Source organism: Protopterus annectens, chromosome 1.part0, assembly GCF_019279795.1.
Source record: "Protopterus annectens isolate FY-2018-M chromosome 1.part0, PAN1.0, whole genome shotgun sequence".
In the NCBI taxonomy this organism is placed as follows: Eukaryota; Metazoa; Chordata; order Ceratodontiformes; family Protopteridae; genus Protopterus; species Protopterus annectens.
The window spans coordinates 1,553,465,745-1,553,488,143 of record NC_056725.1 but is presented as its reverse complement, the minus strand read 5'-3'; the positions used below and the strand labels follow the sequence as shown (position 1 = coordinate 1,553,488,143).

At 40.4% G+C, this 22,399-nt stretch overlaps 1 protein-coding gene across 1 annotated transcript in view; it reads right to left on the bottom strand.

Moving 5' to 3' along the window:
* Nucleotides 1-22,399, bottom strand: part of MAP3K4 (mitogen-activated protein kinase kinase kinase 4) — a gene marked incomplete in the record, with an annotated part of 2,414,579 nt that overhangs the window by 1,259,237 nt on the left and 1,132,943 nt on the right. Inside the window, 1 exon segment of the mRNA XM_044068025.1 lies at nucleotides 13,011-13,166. Within this exon segment, the coding sequence (XP_043923960.1) occupies nucleotides 13,011-13,166 (156 nt within the window).

Below are 22,399 nucleotides of genomic sequence, written 5' to 3'. Positions count from 1 at the left end.
ACTTGCTAAGATTACTATGTAGTATAAGTTGAAATCTGCTAAACTTGGGCCACCTATCTGTTTGGGTACAGTCAGTTATGAGTGAGACATTCTAATTGACTTAGGGGACCAAATTTGTTATATTAGTTAAGAAATAATTATTTTAAATGTGTTTAGTGGATGGAATTTGGACATGAAGTGCATTAGTTTTTTTTTTAAACAGGTACTTATTTTGATTATAACTTATTTAGACATATTCAGAACTTCATGCCAAACTATTTTAGTTGTGGTTCAATTGCTTACTCACATTTTAGGATATTGCTTTGATGCAAGTCAAAAATATTATGGAAAAATATTATTAGTAAATATTTCAGATTAGGTGTAATTGCTATTCCTTTCAAATATGTTAGGTCAAGGACTGCGTAATCATTAGATAAGGTGAAGATATTTAATTTTGGCAAGTTTCATTTATAGTTTGAAACATCTGATAAGATTTGAACAGTTTCTATAGTTTTTGAATACCTGATAAAGAATGCTTAAGATAAATATGTATATCATCTATGAATGCTGTGAGGGCTAGACTAGTTTCTTTAATAATTGGAAAACTGAAGTAAGATTAATTTATCTGGTAATTCTATTTAAATATTAAGATAAATAAAGAAACCGTAAACAACCTTAACCTGAATCATTTACGAAAGGAAGGAAGTATATTTGATAGGCAACCATTTTATATGAAGCAGTATCTACTACCAGTGAAATGAAATACAAGGCTTATAAAAAGTTTTGACTGTATATTTTAAAGTTATTTTCTGCACCCTATTTACTTATTTAGTGACAGGATGCTATTTTTACTTTCAAAGTGGATCTTTTAATATTTTTGTTTGAGTTACAAAGCTATATTACTGTTTTTAAACAGAACAGGTTGTTTTTAAATAGCACAGACCACCAAGAATTTTGGCGGTCCTTTGCTACACTGTTACATACTCCCTGTTTGACATAAAAAGGGGCTGTCCTCATGACATTACGGCCTTTTTAGGTATTTTTATTTCTTTCTGAACATATCTACAATAATATGAAAGCTCTAATATTTTAAATGTTTTATCAAAAAAAGTCGTACTCTGAACAGTTTGGCTGTCCTGATTATTTTGGTTTTTGGACTTTACTTGTTTTACTCAAGTATTGGCCTAATCAGTGAAGAGTACAAGGAGGTGATAATTTCTCCTTTTCTCAAGGCAATACCCTTACATATTAGATGAGCCATACAGAATGCGCTTCTTACCAACATGGAGACATGGTGATCAAAGGCAAGGTTGCTGTCAACCTGAGTGCTCAGATCTCTCACCATGGAGTGCAAACTTAGGGTATTGCCATTGATGTGGTAATATGCCGGAACATCTCTCTTACCGAAAGATGAGGATTCTCTCCATGGCCTTGCTGATAAGGCTAGTCAGGATAAGTCTGTATTCCCAAGGTCAGTAGAAACACCACCTTTGTGCAAGGGGATACTGTTTTCTGTTTTCTATTCAGCTGGGATGAAGCCAGTGCTTAGACTGTGACTGATAGGAGTACCCAATAGTGATGCTAATTCTTGTTTCAGTCCATGTAGGACGCAGCCTGGGATGTTAAGGTCCCATTTATGCTGTGCTTTTGGCCTTGGAGAGGCAGTTTACAACCTGATCTTTAGAGATACAAGGTAGGGTACAGACGGTAGGGATATCATGACGTACAGTGGTAGGGAAAGGGGAGTTTAATTTTTACCAAATCTCAGTTAACAGGTTAGCTATATCCATCGGCTCAGTATATGTGTTACAATTAACTACCATTTAGGAGAAAATCCGAGCCTTACCTTTTAGGTTACGGATGTAACTAAAGAATGCCTTATGGTTGTCCTTTGTTGAGGAAACTAACTTGGATTCAAAGTTTGCCTTGGAGGACTTCACAAGAAATCTTATTTAAGCTGTGGAAGGTGGGAGTGTCTCCAGTTTAAAGCCCATACCTTCTTAATCTTAGACAGCAATTTCCTCCTTTTATTGTAAAGCCTGTTTAATGCCGGTTGTCCACCAGTCAAGTTTGTTCTACCTTAAAGAGCTTGTTTTGGTCCTAAAAGGTAATGCCGATTCAATGCAGTTACACAGGTACTTGTGTAGGACATTGGTGTGTAGAGCTTGGCATAGTTACCAGTTCCGTTTGAGAGGGGAGGTGCAATAAAGTTATTTATACCATCCTGTAAGAGGTTACAATCTGCTTTGAAGAAGTTTTTTTAGTCTAGTTGTTGCTGGAAGAGGGTCAGCTGTGACAGTTACTTCAAATGAGAATGATATGTGGTCAGATATCACCAGGGATGAGCTCACAGTGGGGGTGCTACATTGGTCTCCCATATTTGTAAGCACCAGATCCAGGATGTTGGCACCCTTAGTGGGAGTGTCAACCAGCTGATCCAAGACATTGGAGTTGACAAAGTCAAGGAACCTCTGGGCAGGTGAGTTTGAGCATGAGTAATTCACCCAGTCAGTGCTAGGATAGTTAGAAGTTGCCCCAAACCATGGTGTTAAGATGTATCTTGATAGACGACTCAAGATAATCCAAACAGGCAGAGGGGGTGTCCTGATTCATGGAAGGGGTTCTGTAGCTGGCAATGACTTGAACAGATGTCCTACCAACCGTTAACTGCACCGGATATCTCTAGGGTATCATTCTATTTAACCAATCTGGAGGTCTATTTATCTTTGATGAATACTGATACACCGCCTCCTTTATTTTTCTTGCCTTCTGTTTGTGGTCTGAACGTGTGGAAGTTGTATCCCAGTATGGCTGTGGTGCTCTCCACAATCTTGAACCAGGTCTCCGTGAGTGCACAAATATCTGCATCCTCCAGGGAGAGGACTGCTTCCAGAGAGTGCAGTTCCATGTTAAGAATCCTAGCATTTAGCAGCATGACCTGGAGGTTGCTTTTGGTCAGTATTTTTATGTTGCGAGTTTTGTCCTTGTGACACTGCCTAAAAAAGGCACTGTGGGGTTGGTAAGAGCCTTAGCCCGTAGCCAAAATCCCAGGGGCGACAGTTTAAAACCATCGCCAGCAAAGCATCGAGGTCTTGCGATTACAGGCTGACAAGATACTGGATCCCCTTAGAATGAAACCAAAATCTAAGCCAATTATTGAAGTCAGACATTTTCTGTTTATATTGAGGCATCATTCTAGATCAGTGATGGCGAACCTATGACACGCCTGTCAAAGGTGACACCACAACATTTTGGGTGACAAGCCAGCGTTCATCAACACCAGAGTTACCAAAAAAATTGCTTTTGTTTTTATTGCTTGTGTGAAGTGCATTGAACTATTCTGTGCCATGAACCAGTTCAACAACACTGCTGCAGAGGTAAGGAAGTTATTAACCTCAGAGACTATTGCGGTACACAGTGTCGATAGAATCTGCAACGAGCAGGGCTGACACAGTTTTCTCTTTGTGGTTACACTTCTGCAAAGGGCAAGTAATCTGCATTTCTAAGTGCATGTTGTCTTACATTCCTCTCAACTGTCCCCCTTAATCCCTCCTAAAACTGGCGACTTTTTACACAATCACAATAATTAGATTTATAGACGTATTTTACTTCAGAAAACGTACATTAATTCACTTTCATTTTTTTTTCCTGTCAGAGTCTCAAATTAATAGTACTAGTAGTTTAAAACCATCCATGTCTCTTATTTCTAGATTTGTCCCTGATGTATTGACAGCTATGCTGTTTTATTTATTTTTACTTTTGGGGGCACAGCACAGCTGAGACAAGTTTGGCATTTTCTGAATTTCTGACACACCGAACCCTCTAGGTGAAGGTAAAATGCTGCTTAGGACTAGGAACACATAGTCCGAGAGCTCAGTCAGATCTCTCATCATATAGCGCAGTGAGGTACGTCTCACGTTGTTCACACCAACATGAACTATGAAGGATTATTAACAGTACCTGATGTTGAGAGACTTCAGTGCATGTGTAATATGGTGGATTCTGGCATCTGACAGACAGCCGACTGCGACCTTTTCCTTATCCAGCCTAGTGAGAGAGACATCTGTCTCTCTCACGATGGAGTCACCTATAACTAATGTTAGATTTAGTGTTTAGCCTTATGGGCTTGACAGGTGAGACACTGGTGCATGAGCTATTGTGTGTACTGTGTTCTGCAGAGGAAGCATTATGTGTAGTGTGCTTGTGTTTGGGAGGTCTCTGGTGTTTAGGTAAGTTTCTGGCGAGGACCTCCGCATATGTAGGTATGTCTGATGTGGATTTAGGTGGAGTAAGTTGTGAGGTGTGCATGCTGACAAACTGCTCAGTGTCAGATGTACTGACTGGTGTGTGAGAGAGCATGGATTCAAGGTTTTTAATATAGTGGCATCTTTCACATGTTGAATTTGTGTGGACTAAAAGTAGAGGGGTGTCTGCGTAGATGAGGCATTTGCTACACTGCCTCAGCATGCCCATGTTGACCAAGCTGGTTGAAGAAATTGTGGGAAGTTGTCCATCTACAGTGCAGGAATATGGCAGGAAATGGGGTCGCACATAGGAATAACTAGTGGGTAAGATCTGTTAGTACCTCAGAGGCTAGGCTTAGTGCTACACAAGCCAGTATAGCAGGGCCACAGAAAAAACATGAGGTTATCACAATGGGTGCTTACACAGCTTCACTAATAACGCCTCTTTGCCCGAAACTGTAAGAAAGATGCAGACTACATTAAAGGGATACAGTTGTATCCAAGTTAAAAACTGTCAAAATTATCTGTCCGGCTACGGCTAACAATGGACATGCAGTGTGCAGTGCTGCACAATGTGCAAACAAGCAGAAACCCACTCAAGGGTGGGGCTTAAAACCTTTATATAAAAAAAAAAATTCAAAAGAACCATTGAGGTGCTTACTCCAAACCCTAGACCAGCCAACCTTTACCAGCCAGGTACCAATCAGCACAATCCTCTCACTAGAGTACAAAAGGACCCTTTCCAATCCAAGATGGCCTGGAAAATTTGCTTAGAACAAACAGCCACTACAAAAAAACAAACAGGCCCAGATGCAGCAAGCCTGTATCTGGGCTATGCTACAGCTTAATAGCTACACTATTTTAGGCCGAAAACACTAAAGAAATGCGTACCACAGCTGAAAAACTGCAGTGAGACACTAAATAAATGTTTTAAAAAGCAAAAAAGAGCAAGGAGACACTAAAGAATGCTTTTAAATGCTAACAATTCAGTTATATAATACACTCCTAGAGGGTGGAAATCAAAACAAACAGATGCTTTACACATACAGAAAATTTCGAGTAAATACTTTACAAACACTAAAAATAGCAAAAAGCTTTGCAAACAGTAAAAACATCAACAGAAAGTGATTTAACAGGCCCAATAAGGCAGATAATTGCAGTACAACAGTGCAGATTCATTCATAGTAATAAAATACAGTAAAAAAGTAGGCAGCAGACAATAAAAAGCAATAAACAGCAAAAAAATAATCAAGAAAACAGGCAACTTGTGGTTTTTAGAAAGCTCAGATGCCTCTCATCATCTGGTATTACTCCTCAGTTCAGTTCAGTATGAACAATCAACCACTACAAACAAACAGGGCCAGATGCAGCAAATCTGTATCTGAACTATACTACAGCTACTATCTGCACTACTTAGGCTGAAAACACTAAAGAAATGTTTACCACAGTAGAAAAACATCAATGAGACACTAAATAAATGTTTTAAGCAGTACAAAAGCACAACTGCAAACAATTCAGTTAAATAACACACTCCTTGGGGGGAAATCAGAATGATGCTTTCAAGAGAAAATTTTCAAAAAATACTTTTCAGTGAAAATAGCAAAAAGCTTTGCAAACAGTGAAAATAACAAAATGTGATTTAACAGGCTCAGTAAGGTAGACAAATGCAGTTTAAAAGAGGAAGTTTCTAAATTAGTCTCATCTATTTTGGGAGACTTAAATTTTGGCCAGTTTAAGCATTCTTTCAATAATGTGTTGAAACAAGTTACTACAAAAGCATGTTGTCAATCAAAAACAAAGGACAAGAAACTAGAAAGAGAGAACCAAGAATAAAACACCAAAAGTGTGTATCCGAAACCAGTCTCTCAAAAAAGCACATTCACCCACTGAAGAGGTGACGATTGAACCCACTCAATTTCAATATGAAAATGTCCATGAAAACAGAAGTCCCTTTAAGACAAAAACTCCTGAGACAATCTGCCAGAACAACCAACAAATGCGAAACAAACACGGAACAAATCAGTTCAAGAGGGGGTAGAATAGAACACACTGGCCCAAGAAGAACACACATTGGACCAGATTCAATAACCAATGAATTGCAATGAGATCACCGTTTCTCGGGTATGATGCAGGTCACGAATTTCTATAATTATAGAATCCATACATATGACATTTTAATACAACCTGAACATCATGGTTTATTTCTTAAAGGCTTGACTTTTATTCCTGCTGGTCATGCAAGTGAAGAACAGACTTTAATTGACTTGAGACTATTTATAAGAAAAATGAATTTAACAATCCTTATGGGGGACAATATGAAAAATGAAAATGTGATGTAGAACTTGAAACAGAAAAGTACATATAACCCTCCCTTCATCCAGTTATAAATGCATTTGAAAAAGTTTGAGAGATTGAGATTAGAAAACTTTTGACAACAAAAAGGCAACATATGTTTTACAAACTTATACGTAATGAAAAGCAGCTACTTGAAAAATCACTAACATTCAGTACATGAACCAAGACAAAGGGGGAAGTCTGGTTATTATGGTTTTAATTGAATATACCAGTAGAATGACTAGTTTATTGATCGATATCAGTGTATACCACCCAATTTCTCTGAATGAGATTCATACTGCATATGGCTCAACTGACATGGTTGAAAGAACTATTATTGTTTGAGGTCATTTCTGTGGACTTATACAACTGTTTTCAGGCTTCCTTTCCAATTATTCACAAAATATCTCAAAAATATAATCAAACATACTGAATCAACCATTAAAACGAATAGTGGCAGCAAGTGCATCAGTCAGCGAGCCTTTTGCAAAATTTGTGGATACCAAATTGATACATCTCTTTAATGACTTTCCACATGTCTTTGAGGGGCTCATTGGATTTTGTTGATAAATTAAGACATTCACACAGTGAAGAAAATACCTACCTGGATGTCAGAAATTTATTCACGGTGATTCCACACGACACTGATCTAAAATGGTTCAGTGACATTATTTTGGATTCCCATTTAGTTAGTGACAACATGCTTAGACTCATCTCCGACTTTATGGAAACAATAATTTCCTGGTTTTTTGACTGAGAATATTTTAAACAGACATCTGGGGTGGCTGTGTGTGTGGTCTGCGCCCCAGCCTTTGCTAATGCGTTTTTATTAAAATGGGAAAAGGACATGGTATTTAAATTGGATTATTTTCAGCACCGCAAGAGCTATTGCCGCTTTTTGGATGACAACTTTATTTGGTCAGGTACTTTACATCAGCTGGAGGTGTTCATAGCAGAATTGCAGAAATCAACAAACTTTCTTAGATTTTCATCCCACATCGAAGAGCACAAGATACTCTTTTTAAATGCTGAACTTATGAAAAATAGCGATGGCACATTAGCTACATCTATGTTAACATAAATCTAAATACTGTGCAAGTCATTTCTGCATTTCAGGAGTTGCCATCCTTTTCACCAAAAAAAAGTATTCTAAAAAAAAAAAAGTCAATTTGCAAGAATTTCTACGTTAACATCAAATGATGACCAGACAGTTTGAGTTATTAAAAAACATGTTTTTCGATCATGGCTATCCCTGTGGAGATGGTTGAGAAGATCAAAAATAAAATCTAGGCAGAGATCATAGGAAGTTACTAGACTATTGGCCCCTAGGCCCTTATAAGCCTAGCCAAGAGTTTAGCCCATGTTTAGACAAGTCAGCACCCAATGCCCCTGTCTGGCAGGGACATGGGAGGAATCCCAGGGATGTATTTTCTGTTTCCCATCCAGTTATCCACGTTGCACTTAAAAAGGGGTAAAGAGGTACTCTGTTAGATGTGGAGAGGGAGTCTATTCCACAGATGGGAGAGTCTCTAGGACACAAATCTGTCCCATCAATAAGTTTTATTGATGTCACAGACCAGGATCAGGCCATGCATGCAGCTTACTCAAGTGGAGCTTGACTTGGGGATATGCAGCAGTCCCATCAAGGCGGGGTCCGAGATTGCCTTGTACACCAGACAGAGATCACCTCTGAGGAGTCTGCATGAAACTGAGTAGAGGGATAGGGCTTTTAGCCTGTGTATGATAGATTTTTGAGGCCCTGGAATCTCCTGGTGAGGAACCTCTATGATCTCCCCAGCTACTGCATGTGCTTTGAGAGGTACATGCCGAACGGGGCATTGTACTCAATAATGGGCCTTATAAGGGAAGAATACAGGGATGTTATGACCTTGTCCCTGGATTAGATACCCTTACCTATGAGGTGGGCCATGTAGAAAGCTTTCCGTACAACGGAAGCAACATGGTAGTCAAAAGTCAGGTTGCTATCAACCTGGATGCCCAAATCCCTCATGACTGATTGCATGCTTAGGACGTTGTTATTAATGTGATAATTTGTGGGGACATCACTATCCCCCAAAGGGGATAATAATGCAATTTTTGGTACTCGGCTTCAGGCCATGTTTCTGGCACCGGTCATTTGTTTGGATGAGACCGTCTTGGAGAACCAAGTATCCTCCAATTATACATCACGGTTTATGTACCGATGAAACTAACAGAGGTAATTGAAGGAATACAAGTAATCAGAATTGCATCATTCATTATTCCTTGGAAGTAGCAGACATCAGGAATATTATATTAAATAAAAACTGACCACCAGTACAGAAGGAAAGCAACTTTAAAAGTCACTTTGATGGTATGCCTTCTTGTACCTACAAAAATTATCCAAACTACAAGAGAAGTCTAGAGAGATCAGATAAAAAAACATGCACTATAAGCTTTGGGACACTGAAATGTGGCCAGCGCAAACAATGCATGTATACAGAAAATAACTACAGTGGGACACTGTGGAGCACTGTTCGAAGATGGCTTACTAGGGGCCAATAAAGTTGTTTATTTTGTCCAGTGTCAGTCATGCAGAACCTTTTATATACAAGTCACTCAAACTATTTACCAGCTTTTGTAAAACATTAAAAAAAGAGACAATAAAAGTGCCCTAGCAAGGCATGTTTAGACTTCCCAATCTTGAAAGGATTACAGATAACAACAACAAAGGGGACAGGCAGAATTTACTACTGCATAAAGAATGGTGCTGGCAGTTACGTTTTGATGCCATGAGTGCAACAAGTTTAAATGAAACAGTATCTATTACCAGTGAACTGAAATATAAGGATTCTAAACTTTGGCTTTTGACTGCACACTTTAAAGTTACTTTTTCTACACCCTAGTTAGAGTATTCAGTGACAGGATGCGATTTTTACTTTCAAAGTGGATTTTTTAATATTTTCTTGTTTGACATGTTGACAGTGGTTTTCAGTGTTACAAAGTTTTATTTTTGTTTTTAAGCAGCAAGGCTCATTTTTAAATTGCACAAGTCACTAAGAATTTTGGAGGTCTTCTGATACACTGTTCCTGTTTGATCAAAAAGGGGGGGGCTGTTTTAAAGTGTTCTCATGATGCTGCGTCTTTTTTAGGTCTTTTTATTTCTTTCTGAAGATTTCTACAATAAGACGAAAGCGCTAATATTTTAACTGTTTTTTCAATAGAAAAGGCATACTCGGAACTGGTTGGCTGTCCTGATAATTTTGGTTTTTGGACTGAAGGTTCCAAAACTGTAGGTGTATATCAAATCAAAAAACTTATCTGTGTCAAAGAACAACAAATGCTTAGCTCTGACACAATCTGCTCTGTGTGGAACTCTGATCAAGGTGCTCTAATGCCAGAGGACGGATCAAATAAGGAGCAATAGCTGAATGAGGCAAAGAAACCAATCTCTCAGATCCAGCAGTGGCTGGAGCCAGGACAACCCAAAGCTGGATCTGAGTCTGATAAAATCTCCATCTAGTCTAAATCTGCTTTTTTAAGACTCCTGGAGGATATGGCTGACCATAACAACGGGACAGAAAATGATGGTCTAGAGTGGTGAGAAGACTTTTGTTGTAAGATTGGAGAATGGAACCTAGGGGAATCTGGCTCCAGTGAGAATCTTAGAGGTGGGAAGACGGATTTGATAAAGATCAGCTCAAAAAAATGTTGGTTCTGAGATTTTAGAAACTTCAGGCATTAAGGCCAGAGTGAGTGTGTGCTCTGCAGCTCTCTCAGATACCTTATTTATTTATTTTTATCTTTTTCTTTACTCATTTCTTTACACCTCTCAATGGGTTTCTTGACAGGAAAAGACAAAGGAGTGCTTGAAGGAGTAGGAGGGGCACCTGTTCCCATATCGGGTAGGACAGGCCCTTCCAGAAAGAGCTTATTTTGACATTCCACTACTGCACAATGACCAAAAGCTTCACAAATGCTACAAGATGTGTACTGTCTTGGACCTGCTCAATTAGAGATGTACTTGTCATGAGCATCTCAACTGAGCAACTTATGGCCATAGGCAACATTTTTTAAAGCCTAAGCACTTTTCCAACATACGGAAGCGCATCAGTGGCGACATTAAATTAGAAAAGAAGAAATTTAAAGGAAAAAGTGAGAGAAGCAAATCTCTGATAATAGGGGCGGTAGGATGGAGGGATATATATGTGTGTGCGTGTGCGTGTGCGCGCGCGTGTGTGTGTGTGTGTGTGTGTGTGTGTGTGTGTGTGTGTATATGTATATACATACACACACACACACACACACACACACACACACACACACACACACACACACAGTGGATATAAAAAGTGCACACACCCCTGTTAAAATACCAAGTTTTTGTGATATAAAAAAATGAGACCACAATAAATCATTTTAAAACTTTTCCCACTTTTAATGTTACCTATAACCTGCACAATTCAATTAAAAAACAAACAAATCTATTAGGGGAAAAAATATAAAAACTAAAAAAACGTACAATAAACTGGTTGCACAAGTGTGCACATCCTTAGACTAATTTGTTGATGCACCTTTTGATTTAATTACAGCATTCAGTCTTCTTGGGTAGGAGTCTATCAGCACTGCACGTCTTGACTTGGCAATATTTTCCCACTCTTCCTTGCAAAAGTGCTCCAAATTTGTCAGATTGGGAGGGCATCCACTGGCATTCCACACACATACTGGATACTTGAATTTGATAGCATTTTGTACCAAAACTGTACTTCTGACTGCTAACAGCTATCGGATTATTTTTTTTTTTCAGGTGCTTTTTATACCTATCCATTCATCCCTACCAAGTGCAGGGCCTCTATCAAAGCTGACATTTGTTCCACACAAAGGTGGGGCTTGTGGCACCCAAATGATTTGTTCCTCTCTAGGACAAGAGTCACCAGAGCCCATTCTTTCTCCTACTGAGCGACAGCAGTCCATGACATGGCCATCAGACAGTCATGAGGGGATTTTTTTAATGAGGAAGGCACCACCAAATCCTCTGCAATGAGCCATCAGCAAGCCATGCCTCTCCCATCTCCCCACTCAGGTCTTCAAGCACCTAAGCTGATAAACTCATGTCAGCTGACAGAGTCTGAGCTACACCTCCCTGCTTTACAGGACTGAGTCAACTGTCTGCCAAGTCTTATAACTATATGTAGTTAAAAGCAGGAGAAAAGTAAAACTCAGGAACAATTTTTGGAAAGCCTGACAAGGGAAAGAAAGATGAAGCATAGGTGGGGTTGTGGGCAGAAGAGGTCATTAAGGGATGCTAACCACCTGGTATCCAGCCAGTAACCAGGACAGAGGAGTAGTAGTAAAGCATACAAGATTCTATACCCATATGGCTCTTAAATATAAGGCTGTGTGGACTTACACCTACAAGAAAAGCACAGGTTAGTGATGGCAAGAGGCCTTTCTTAGTAGCTCTTTATTTTCTCAGTTTTGTTACAGATAAGAAAAACATGTGAAAATACTACACATAATACATATCAGTAATGTCATGCAGTGCACCTACTCAGTTTAACCAAAATAAAGCCTTACCTTACTGCTATATAGAGATCTGCAGACAAAACAAGAATCAATAATAACCTGACTCTCAATTACACCTTTTAAAACCCAAACCTTCTAAACCAAAAGTGGACTAAAGTGAACTTTGCAGATCAAAACAGAAAAGTTAGTCTTTAACAAAGACTCCAAGTCCACAAAATACTGATTACGTTCTCAGGCTATATGTACACAGCTAATGTTTCCAACTAAAGCATGTATTTTTCTCAACACTACAACAAACTCCCTATCACAGCATTCTAAGCAGCAACAACTAAGTCATCAGAACTTAAACTTTGGCCAATGACCATACAAAAAAACTTATCCTGACCAAGTATACCAGGCTACCAACCAGAATCTGCTACAACTGGAAATCAAGCACTATTCAGAAGGCAGAAAAAATCCTCAGCATCCTGGTGTACCCAGCTCGTTCTTTAAAGAGAGAATCAGGAAGTCTAGGAGAATGAATGGAAATACTGTTCTATCATACTTTTTTTTTTTTTTTTTGTTTAACACCCTACATCGATGACAAGATGCCCAAGTTCCATTTCTTCAAGCACTTGCTACACTAAACCACTGGTCATCTCTTCCAGTAGGACAATCTCTCTCCAATTTCACAAAACCAGCCAGTGATAGACAAGGAATTACTTGGACACCTCTAGCAGCTATGAAGGAAGTGCCTAGACCAGGAAATCTGTAAACCTTTCACGGTGGAAGCTCCTAACCACATCTTTGCTTCTAACTCATCTGCTTGCTGTGGGCAATCTGCTACAGCAACGTGTGCTCCTTCACCACATACTGCAGCAATGTTCACATTCAGAAATGTTGGTTTAACCTTAGCTGCAACACAAGGAGTGAAAAGCCAGCCACTAAGACGGCAAAGATGCTACCTACCATTAACATCTTGTGCAAGTCCTCTTCAAATGCATCTATGTTGACATCTGTCTTCTGAAGGCCCTGGAGACCATCCACAACACCATGCAGCATGAACTGGTAGTACTGTTTCATCAGCAAGCCTCCCTTTAAAACTTCCTTACACTCTCTCATGAGCTAAAAGACAGAAACCAAAGAATAGTATGAATTAAAATGTTAGCAATGCAGACACATTCTGGTTCAACAATGACATTCTCATTCTAAGTTACAGATGTTCGTGGTCTAACACATCAATTCAAAATATCATTTTAAAAAAAAAAATCACAGGACTTAATTATGCATTAAATCCAAAGAACTTTTCAAACAAAGCTTTATGATTTAAATTTCGTGCGAAGAAAGTCTTAAAAAAATGCACAAGAAAAAAAGTCCTGACTGTCTAGCTCTGCTGTGGAAAGGGATACAGCCCTGGCTATGACCCAAATTTGAAAAGCAGTTCAAGTGCTGCTAGAGTTGGGTGAGGAAGGCAACAGTTGATGTTGGCTCATTCGTCTTGGGGTAAGGGAGAAGGGGAGCCCAGCTGGCTGACTACCACCATGCAAGCAGACATTGGCAGTACATCAAAAAGTTATAACCACAGAAAAGGGATTGACAGTTGTCACTCTCCTACTTTGGACACAATAGAAGAGTCTTCGTGGTTTCTGTTCAAGCAGCTTTATTTTATACAAACACATCACCATATAAGTTTACTGACTTTATACCTATAGTAACCTACATACAAACTAAATGCTGTAATCACACTTGCTTACTCTCTGGCTGCACTCTCAAAATGGCACTAGGAATGGCACGTCCCCAACATTTATACGTGCAAGCTCAGTATTTGATGTGCTTCTTAAAGATACAGCACACAGCATGTTCTCTGATCTACATCCTCCCTCTTGAAAACAAAACATGCAATGTTATGAAACTTTCTTGGCATGCAGATATCACAGACAATCAGTCATGCATTTATAAAAGATATGATACACACACACTATATATAGGTTCATAGGTTCATACTAGGCTATCTGCCCTGGGGCAATTATAAGCCTAGCCCGATTCTGTATGGCTTATGCCACCCCTTGATTTGAGTATACTGTGCCCTTTTTAAGGTTTAGTTTACTGTGCCTCTGTCTAATAGTGACACGGGAGTAATCCCTGGGACAAACCTACTATCCCCCATCCACCTATCGAGATTCTTCTTGAAGAGATTCAGTGAGGTGCTCTGCCTCACATGAACTGGAATTCTATTCCAGCCGAGGAGCCTCTGGGTTATGAACCTGTCCCTCCAGCAAGTTCTATTTATTTCTTTGCTGAGGTTCAAGTCCCTCGCGCGTGTGGCTCTAAGGGATTTAGATTTACTGAGGTGGAGCATGTCCATTAATTCTGGATTTGACATAGCTTTGTATGTCAGGCATAGATCGCCTCGAAGTAGGCGGTATGCAACTGAGTAGAGCTGGAGTTTTTTTAACCGAGCAGCATATGGCATCTGTTTGAGACCCTTGATCCTCTTGGTGAGATACTTTTGGGGTCTTTCTAATTGCTGCAGGTGTCGGGTAAGGTATATCCCAATAGGGGCACTGTATTCTATGATGGGCCTGATGAGGGATGAATAAAGGGGCACGATTACCTCTCTTGATCTAGATGTGAAACCCTTCGTGATGAGGTGGGCTATGTAGAAGGTCTTTCTAACCACTTTGGCAATGTGGTTTTCAAAGGAGAGATTGCTATCAACTTGGGTCCCTAATAACTTTCTCTGTACGTAATGGGTTTCCGCCTATGTGGTAATTTGTGGGCACATTGTTTTTGCCAAAGGGTATGACTATACATTTTTGGCATTTAGTTTTAAACCATGGCGCTAGCACCAATTATCTGTCTCTGTGAGACCTTTTGAAGGATGTTTGTGTCAGCTGGAGAGTTGATTATGGCCCAGTTTGCAGTCGTCTGCGAACTTGGTGAGCCATAGTCCTCCCACGCTTGCCTGTACCTCGAAAGTATATACCGAACAAGAGTGGTCCCAGGACAGAACCCTGTAGGATGCCACTTGTGACCGGTTTTGAGTCTGACATGGCTCCAGCAACTCTCACTCTGTGGGTTCTGTCTTTGAGCCAGTTTGTGACCCATCTTGTGACATAGGGGTTTATATTTAAGCTGGATAGCTTATCTATGATGCCCGAGTGGGGTATTGTGTCAAATGCCTTTGCAAGGTCCAGATAGGCTGTGTGGACTACCTTCCCTTCATCTATGGCTTTGGTGACTGTTTCAAAGAAGTCAACCAGGTTCAAAAGGCAGGATCTGCCCTTGACAAAGACGAACTGGGTAGGATCTAGTGTCTTTAGGTCCCCAATGTCTTTGTTTATGAGCTCCATGATGATCCTCTCCATAGCCTTGCAGACTATATATAGCTCTCTATTTCGCCTACACCTGGCACAAATGCTTAGGTCCAGTTCACCATACAACATATGGTGTGGTTCATAGGTTCATACTAGGCTATCTGCCCAAGGGCATTTATAAGCCTAGCCCATAGTTATGTGGCTTTCGCCACCCCTTTAGTTTGAATAAAACTATGCCTATTATTTTGTTGTGCCTCTGTCAAGCAGTGACACTGAAGTAATCCCTGGGGTATATCTGCGATCTCCCATCCATTGGTCAAGATTCCTCTTGAACAAGGCCAGCGAGGTGCTCTGCATCACATGTACCGGGATTTTGTTCCACAGCATAGGGAGTCTCTGGGTGATTAATCTGTCCCTCCAGCACGTTCTATTAATAACCGTGTCAAGGTTTAAGTCTCCTTGTGGTTCTGAGGGATCTAGATTTTTTGAGGTGAAGCATATTCATCAAATCTGGGTTTGACATGGCCTTATATGTCAGGCACAGGTCAACTCTGAGCAAGCGGTATGAGACTGAATAGAGCTGGAGTTCTTTCAGTCGGGCAGCATAAGACATATTTTTGAGACCCTTTATCCTTTTGGTGAGGAATATTTTGGGGCCTTTCCAGCTGCTGCAGGTGTCGGGTCAGATACATTCTGAATGGGGCATTGTACTCAATCATAGGTCTAATGAGTGATGAGTACAGGGGACGATGACCTCCCTTGATCTAGATGTGAATCCTTCATGATCAGGTGGGCAATGTAGAAGGTTTTCCTAACTACTTTAGCAACATGAGTGTCAAACGAAAGGCTACTGTCAACCTGGGTCCCCAGATCCCTGATGACTTCTTCTGTGCTCAGTGGATTGCCACCTATATGGTAGCTAGGGGTAACCTTGTTTTTCCCGAAGGGTATGACTATGCATTTCTTGGCGTTTAACTTCAGGCCATGGCTCTGGCACCAGTTATCCGTTTCTGTGAGGCCCTTCTGAAGGATATCTGTGTCAGATGTTTTTCGACTATGGCCCAGTTTGCAGTCATCTGCAAACTATGTCAGCCATAACCCTCCTGTGTTTGCTTGTACTTCAGAAAAGTAGATGCTGAACAAGAGTGGACCCAGGACTGAGCCCTGTGGGACACCACTTGTGACAGGCTTTGAGTCTGACATGGCTCCAGCAACTCTGACCCTGTGGGTTCTGTCACTTAGCCAGTTTGCAACCCATCTTGTGATGTATGGGTTTACATTCAAGCTGATGAGTTTTTCGATGATACCTGAGTGGGGTATTGTGTCAAGGCCTTTGCCAGGTCGGTAGGCTGTATGGACTGCCTTTCCTCATCAATGGCCTTGGTGACTGTCTCAAAAGTCACCCAAGTTTAAAAGGCATGATCTGCCTTTGACAAAGCCAAACTGGGTTGGATCCAAAGTCTGCAAGTTCCTATGTCTTTATTTATGAGTTCCATTATGATCCTCTCCATGGCTTTGCAGATAAGGCTTGTCAAGCTAATGGGACGGTAATTTCCAGGGTCGGTGGAGGCACCGCTCTTGTGGAGTGGGACCACAGTCGCCGTGCGCCACTCCTTGGCGTATCCTGAGGTGAGGCTAAGATTAAACAGCTGTCCTAACTGGGGGTTTAATTCCTCATTGAGTTCGTGGAGCACACAGGGGGGACACCATCCGTCCCATGGATGCTGTGTTTTTGCCTTGGAGAGAGGAGTTTTCCCCTGGGCGTTGGATATGTTTGGGGGGCAACAATCCTCTGGTATAGATATCTCTCCTTTTGGGAGAAGTTTGCACTGAACCTGTCAGCCAGTATGTTGGCAATGTGTGTAGGTTCAGTAATCTTCACATCATTTTGAACTAATTCTGAGCATATCTGGGAGTTTCCTCCTAGGTTTCTAACATAGCTAAAGAAGGCCTTATGATTGTCTTTGAGTCCTTGGCGATTTTTCTCTCAAAATTTGCCTTGGATGATTTTATGAGAGCTCTTAGTTTTTTACTTATAATGATCAAAGGTGTCTTACCTTCCAAGGATTTTGCTCTATCTTGTAGTAGCTTCCTCCTTTTGTTGTAGAGCTTGTTTATGGCTGGGGTCCACCAGACTGGACGCTTGCCTTTGGTACAAAGAGTCTTAGTTTTGTTTGGGATTGCCTGATCCATGCAGTCCTGTAGGTGCTGGTAGAAGGCATTTGTAAGTGATTCAGCGGTTTGAGTAATGTTTACCACTGGCTCAGGGGCCTTAGAGGAGACCACACTAGTTTTTAGAAGTGTGAAGTCGGCTTTTGAGAAGTTTTTCACTGTGGTCTTTTTATTTCAGGTGGGGCAGGATGAGGACCTCCAGCGAGATTAGTTTATGATCTGATCTCACCAGTGAGGGGTATACTTCGTGTTGAACATTGTGATCCCATGTTCGTGATGATGAGATCAAGTATGTTTTCTCCTCTTGTGGGATGGTGACTAGTTGTTCCATGGCATTTGAGTTTATGAACTCCAGGAACCTTTGGGCTAGAGTGTTTGGGCTTGAGTAGTGTTCCCAGTCTATATTAGGGTAGTTGACGTCACCTAGTATGATGGTGTTTGGAGATACATTTATCCCCTCCAATGTTTTCAGGAAGGCCATGTGAGGTTCCTGAGTTTGAGAGGGTGGCCTGTAACATGCTACAAATTGCAGAGCAGTCTTGCCTATGGTTAATTGCACCTGGATGGTCTCCGATCCATTGTGCGTTGCCACCAACCTTGAGGTGTGGGTGTCTTTTATGAATATGGACACCCTCCTTTTCGTGTTGTCCGATTTTGGGGCCAGAACGCATGATATGAGGTGAAACCTGATAGTGCTGGGGTGCTCTCAGGAGCCTTGAACCAGGTTTCTGTCACAGCACAGACATCAATGTTCTCCATACTGAGAAGGGCCTCGAGTGCGTTCATCTTGAGATTGAGACTTCTGGCATTGAGCAGCATTACCCTTAGTTTTTCCTTTTTTGTGTTCTAGGGTGGTAGGTTTAGAATTTGAGCCTTGCCTAAAAAGGGCACTATGGGGTGGCAAGAGCCTTTGCCAATATCCGAAGCCTAGGGGTGACAGGTGCAAGCCGCCCTTGCAGCGTGGCTTGTCCAGCATGTCATCCCAGGCAGACAGACATTGATCCCCTTTGAATGACACCAGAATTTAAGCCAATTATTAAAGCTGATCATCTTATCACTGTATTGTGGCATCATTCTAGGTGAAGGTAGGATACTGCTCAAGGTCAGGGTCATACCTGCCTGGGCTACATAATCAGAGAGCTCCTCAATGTCTCTTTTCATGTAGTCCAAGGAGGTACGTCTCAGGTCGTCGACACCAGCGTGGACAATGACTGAGTCGTACTTGTACCTGCTGTTGAGAGACCTGAGTGCTTGCGTTATGTGGCGGATTCTAGCGCCCAACAGGCAGCTTAATGTGACCTTCTCCTTACTCAGTCTGGTGAGCGGGACGTCAGTGTGTCTGACTATGGAGTCACCTATGACAAGTATGTTTGGTGTTGTATTTGGCCTTAAGGGCAGTGACTGCTTTGCACACTGATTTTGTTGTTTATGTGTTGTTTGTGTGGTGTATTGAGTTTGCAGTTTCTTGGGTGTCTGCTTTAGAGGCCTCTGCTGTTTAGGTAAATTTTTACTCAGAGCCTCCGAGTATGTCTTAGTGTGTTTATGTGTTTGATTCAGTGGTGTGGTTGAGTTATGTGAGACTGGTATTGTGGTGTGTGTAGTTGCCTTCTCCTCCTATATATATATATATATACACACACACATATATACATACACACACACACATATATATATATATATATATATATATATATACACACACACACATATATACACACACACACAGTTAAGTCCATATTGCTACATATTTCACACTGGGCTTAGATACTCATCTATAACATGGGACATAAAATTGGGAATTGGGCTTAACTACTGGAACTGTCTCTGAAAAATGTTCAATCTCCGATTTACTTGGAACATCTTCATGAATGCAATCAAAGGTAGGAACACCCTCTGGGGTGGAAACATTTAGTTCACTCTGATTTAGAGCCCAAGTCACTATAACCATGTTGTGATGATGATTCTGGTATAGTTAACAGATGTTTAAGGTTTTGCCTGTACTGGATACCTTCCAAATCTATAAGGTAGGATCTCAGCTCAAGACATTTGCCAATAACTTGTCATATATGGTCGAAACCTTTTTCGGTTTGAAGTCTGACCATTTCTCCTTCCCTTAATGGAGAAAAAAGTTTGTTTGACTTGTCGTACGATGACTTCTGGATAGAATGCTTCTTAAATAATTGAGCCTTGACGGTGTTGTTATTTTTGGCTTTAGTAAATTGGTAGTAATAGATAGCGTAGTTCTTATTTGCCTGGAAAGAACTTGAGCTGGAGATCCAAGAACATCTTCACGTGGTACATTCCAAAGATTAAGGAGATTTAAGAAAACATCTGAACTGTCAGGTGTTGACATTTCAAGTAGTTGTTTTGCATTCCGCACAGCTCGCTCAACTAGGCCATTCAACTGAGGATACTCAGGACTGTTGGTAATGTGTAGAAAGTCCCATTCTCTTGCACATTTCTAGCTAGTAAATTGAGTAGCTGTCAGAAATAACTCTGTGCGGACTACCATGGACTGAGAAATGATGTTTCGGCTTAGTAATAACAATAGCAGATGTTTGATTAGGTAGTAGATCCATCTCAAACCAATTTGATTAAGAGTCTACCAATACCAAGTAGTACTGACTGTTCCACTCTAAGATATCAGTGGCTAGTGTCGACCAAGGTAATTCAGGAAATGGATGTAGCTGAAGCGGTTCTCTTTGCAAGTGCGATCCAGTACTGTTGCATACTGAACAAGAAGTACTTTATCAATGTCTTTTAGTAATCAAGGCCAAAATACTAATTCTCTCGCTCGCCTCTTAGTGGAAGTGGAACCTGGTTGACCACGATGCAATATCTGGATGTACTCATGCTGTAAGGAACAACGATTTTAGGACCTTTGAAAATAATGCCATCTTACATCAACATCTCATCTCTGTAGGGAAAATAGGTTTGCACTTCTGGTGTTACACTAGATTGCTTTGATGGCCATCCAACATTAAGGTAGTGACTGAGCTTTTGCAAAACTGGATCAGTCAGTGTGATCTCTCAACTCAAGTCTAGTGGTAGAAAAATTACACACTGCCATCATCAAAGTCAAAAGTCTCTCCGTCAAGCTGTTCCATTGTATTCCTGGGAGATCTGGATAAGGGATCAGCCAGATAGAGTAGTTTGCCTTTTGTGTAGACCATTTTGAAGTTGTACTTTTGCAATTTGAGCATCATTCTTTGCAATCTTGCTGGAGCTGAATGCATAGGCTTTTTTAGAATAGTAACTAGAGGTTGGTGGTCAGTTTCAGTCTGAACGGCTAGACCTTAAATATAATCATGAAACATGGAACATGCAAATACTACTGCCAAAACTTCTCTCGATTTGAGCATACTGCATCGCAGTTTGGAGAAGTATTCTAGATGCACAGACTACTGGTCTGCTTTCTTGAAGTATAACTGCACTTGGACCAAATCTTGAAGCATCACAGGAGAGAGTAACTGGTTTGTTCTCATCACAGTATCTTAAAGGGAGAGTGTCAAGATTTTCTGCTACTGTCTTTGTTTTGGTTTAGCTGTCAGGTCATGTGATCCTAATATTTACATTCAAGCTGCTCTGACTCTGAGCTCAGGTTTCAGTACACTGGGGGATGGGTACATCTCACTTCCAGAAAGCCTAACAGTTTCCTGTGTGTGCTGCTTTTACTTATAGCCCATACTGACAGGGGAACTTCTCTTTGAAATGTAGAGAAGTAGTGCTTATAAGGCTTACTGTTGTTTTTTCATTGTATAATGTTTATACTTTCATTTGGCATGCACACACTGCTCTGTATCTTCTTCATTACTTTCAGCAGCTATGGAAAAATGCATGGCTTTGCTCATGTCCTTCACCAGGTTAATCAAATGAATCCTTATTTTTTTAAATATAATAACATAGGCGCCACAATTCTCTGATACTGTCTTGCTGCACTATTTTACAAAATTGAACATTTCTTGCCTCTTTTACCTATACCTCACAGTGCTGTTATCACTATACAGACCTTAACTTTTTTTCTTCTTTTTGCTTCTTCCCTATCCATGCTCCTCACTTTATTAATAAAGACAGAACATTTCTACCTCACTTTCCCTCTCCTAAAAATCCCCTCCTCTCAACTCTGCACTATAAGATATGTGTACTAAGTACATTTGAATGCACAAAAAATTAAGTAATTCTCGAGCAGAATCAGAGTGATCTGAATCATATTTTGGTTAAGATCTGTAGTCTCATGTATATGGTCTCCTTAGTAATGTCTAATCTCTGTAATTAATATGCTACTATGTTTCATGTAGTACATGTACAATGTATGTACTAGCCATTATTCTATTTACTTCCTTGTATATGAAAACGATTAAAACTGACTCTGAACCTTTTCTCCCTGTGCATCCCCTGTATATGGGATTCCACCCAGTCATACTTTCAGAGTCAACAAATGGCAAATACATGCATAAACACATACATACATAAGTAACTAGATAAATTACAGAATACCCTTGCTGTATGTGTTTTGTGCTAAAAGTAATAAATATACTGGTTTCATTTTATAATCCAGTCCAGAATGATGTTCACTTACAGTTCTAACTGCTCATTGAGGTTCTTTTTCCATACATGTCCAGACTAGCACCCTGGTCATACTGCATATGTCAATTTGTTTGGTTGCCGAATCATTCCTGAAGTTACTGCTCAGTTGCATATTTTTTGCCTATTTTTACTTAGATGTTAAACAGACCAGTTAATTCCTATGTACATATTATTCATTTGAGAACGATTAGTCTTACTGTTGCAATGGCGTAAGGAAGGTAACACAACCAGAATGTCACAGACTTTTTAGTCATCACAGTACAGAATTACAAGGCACACATA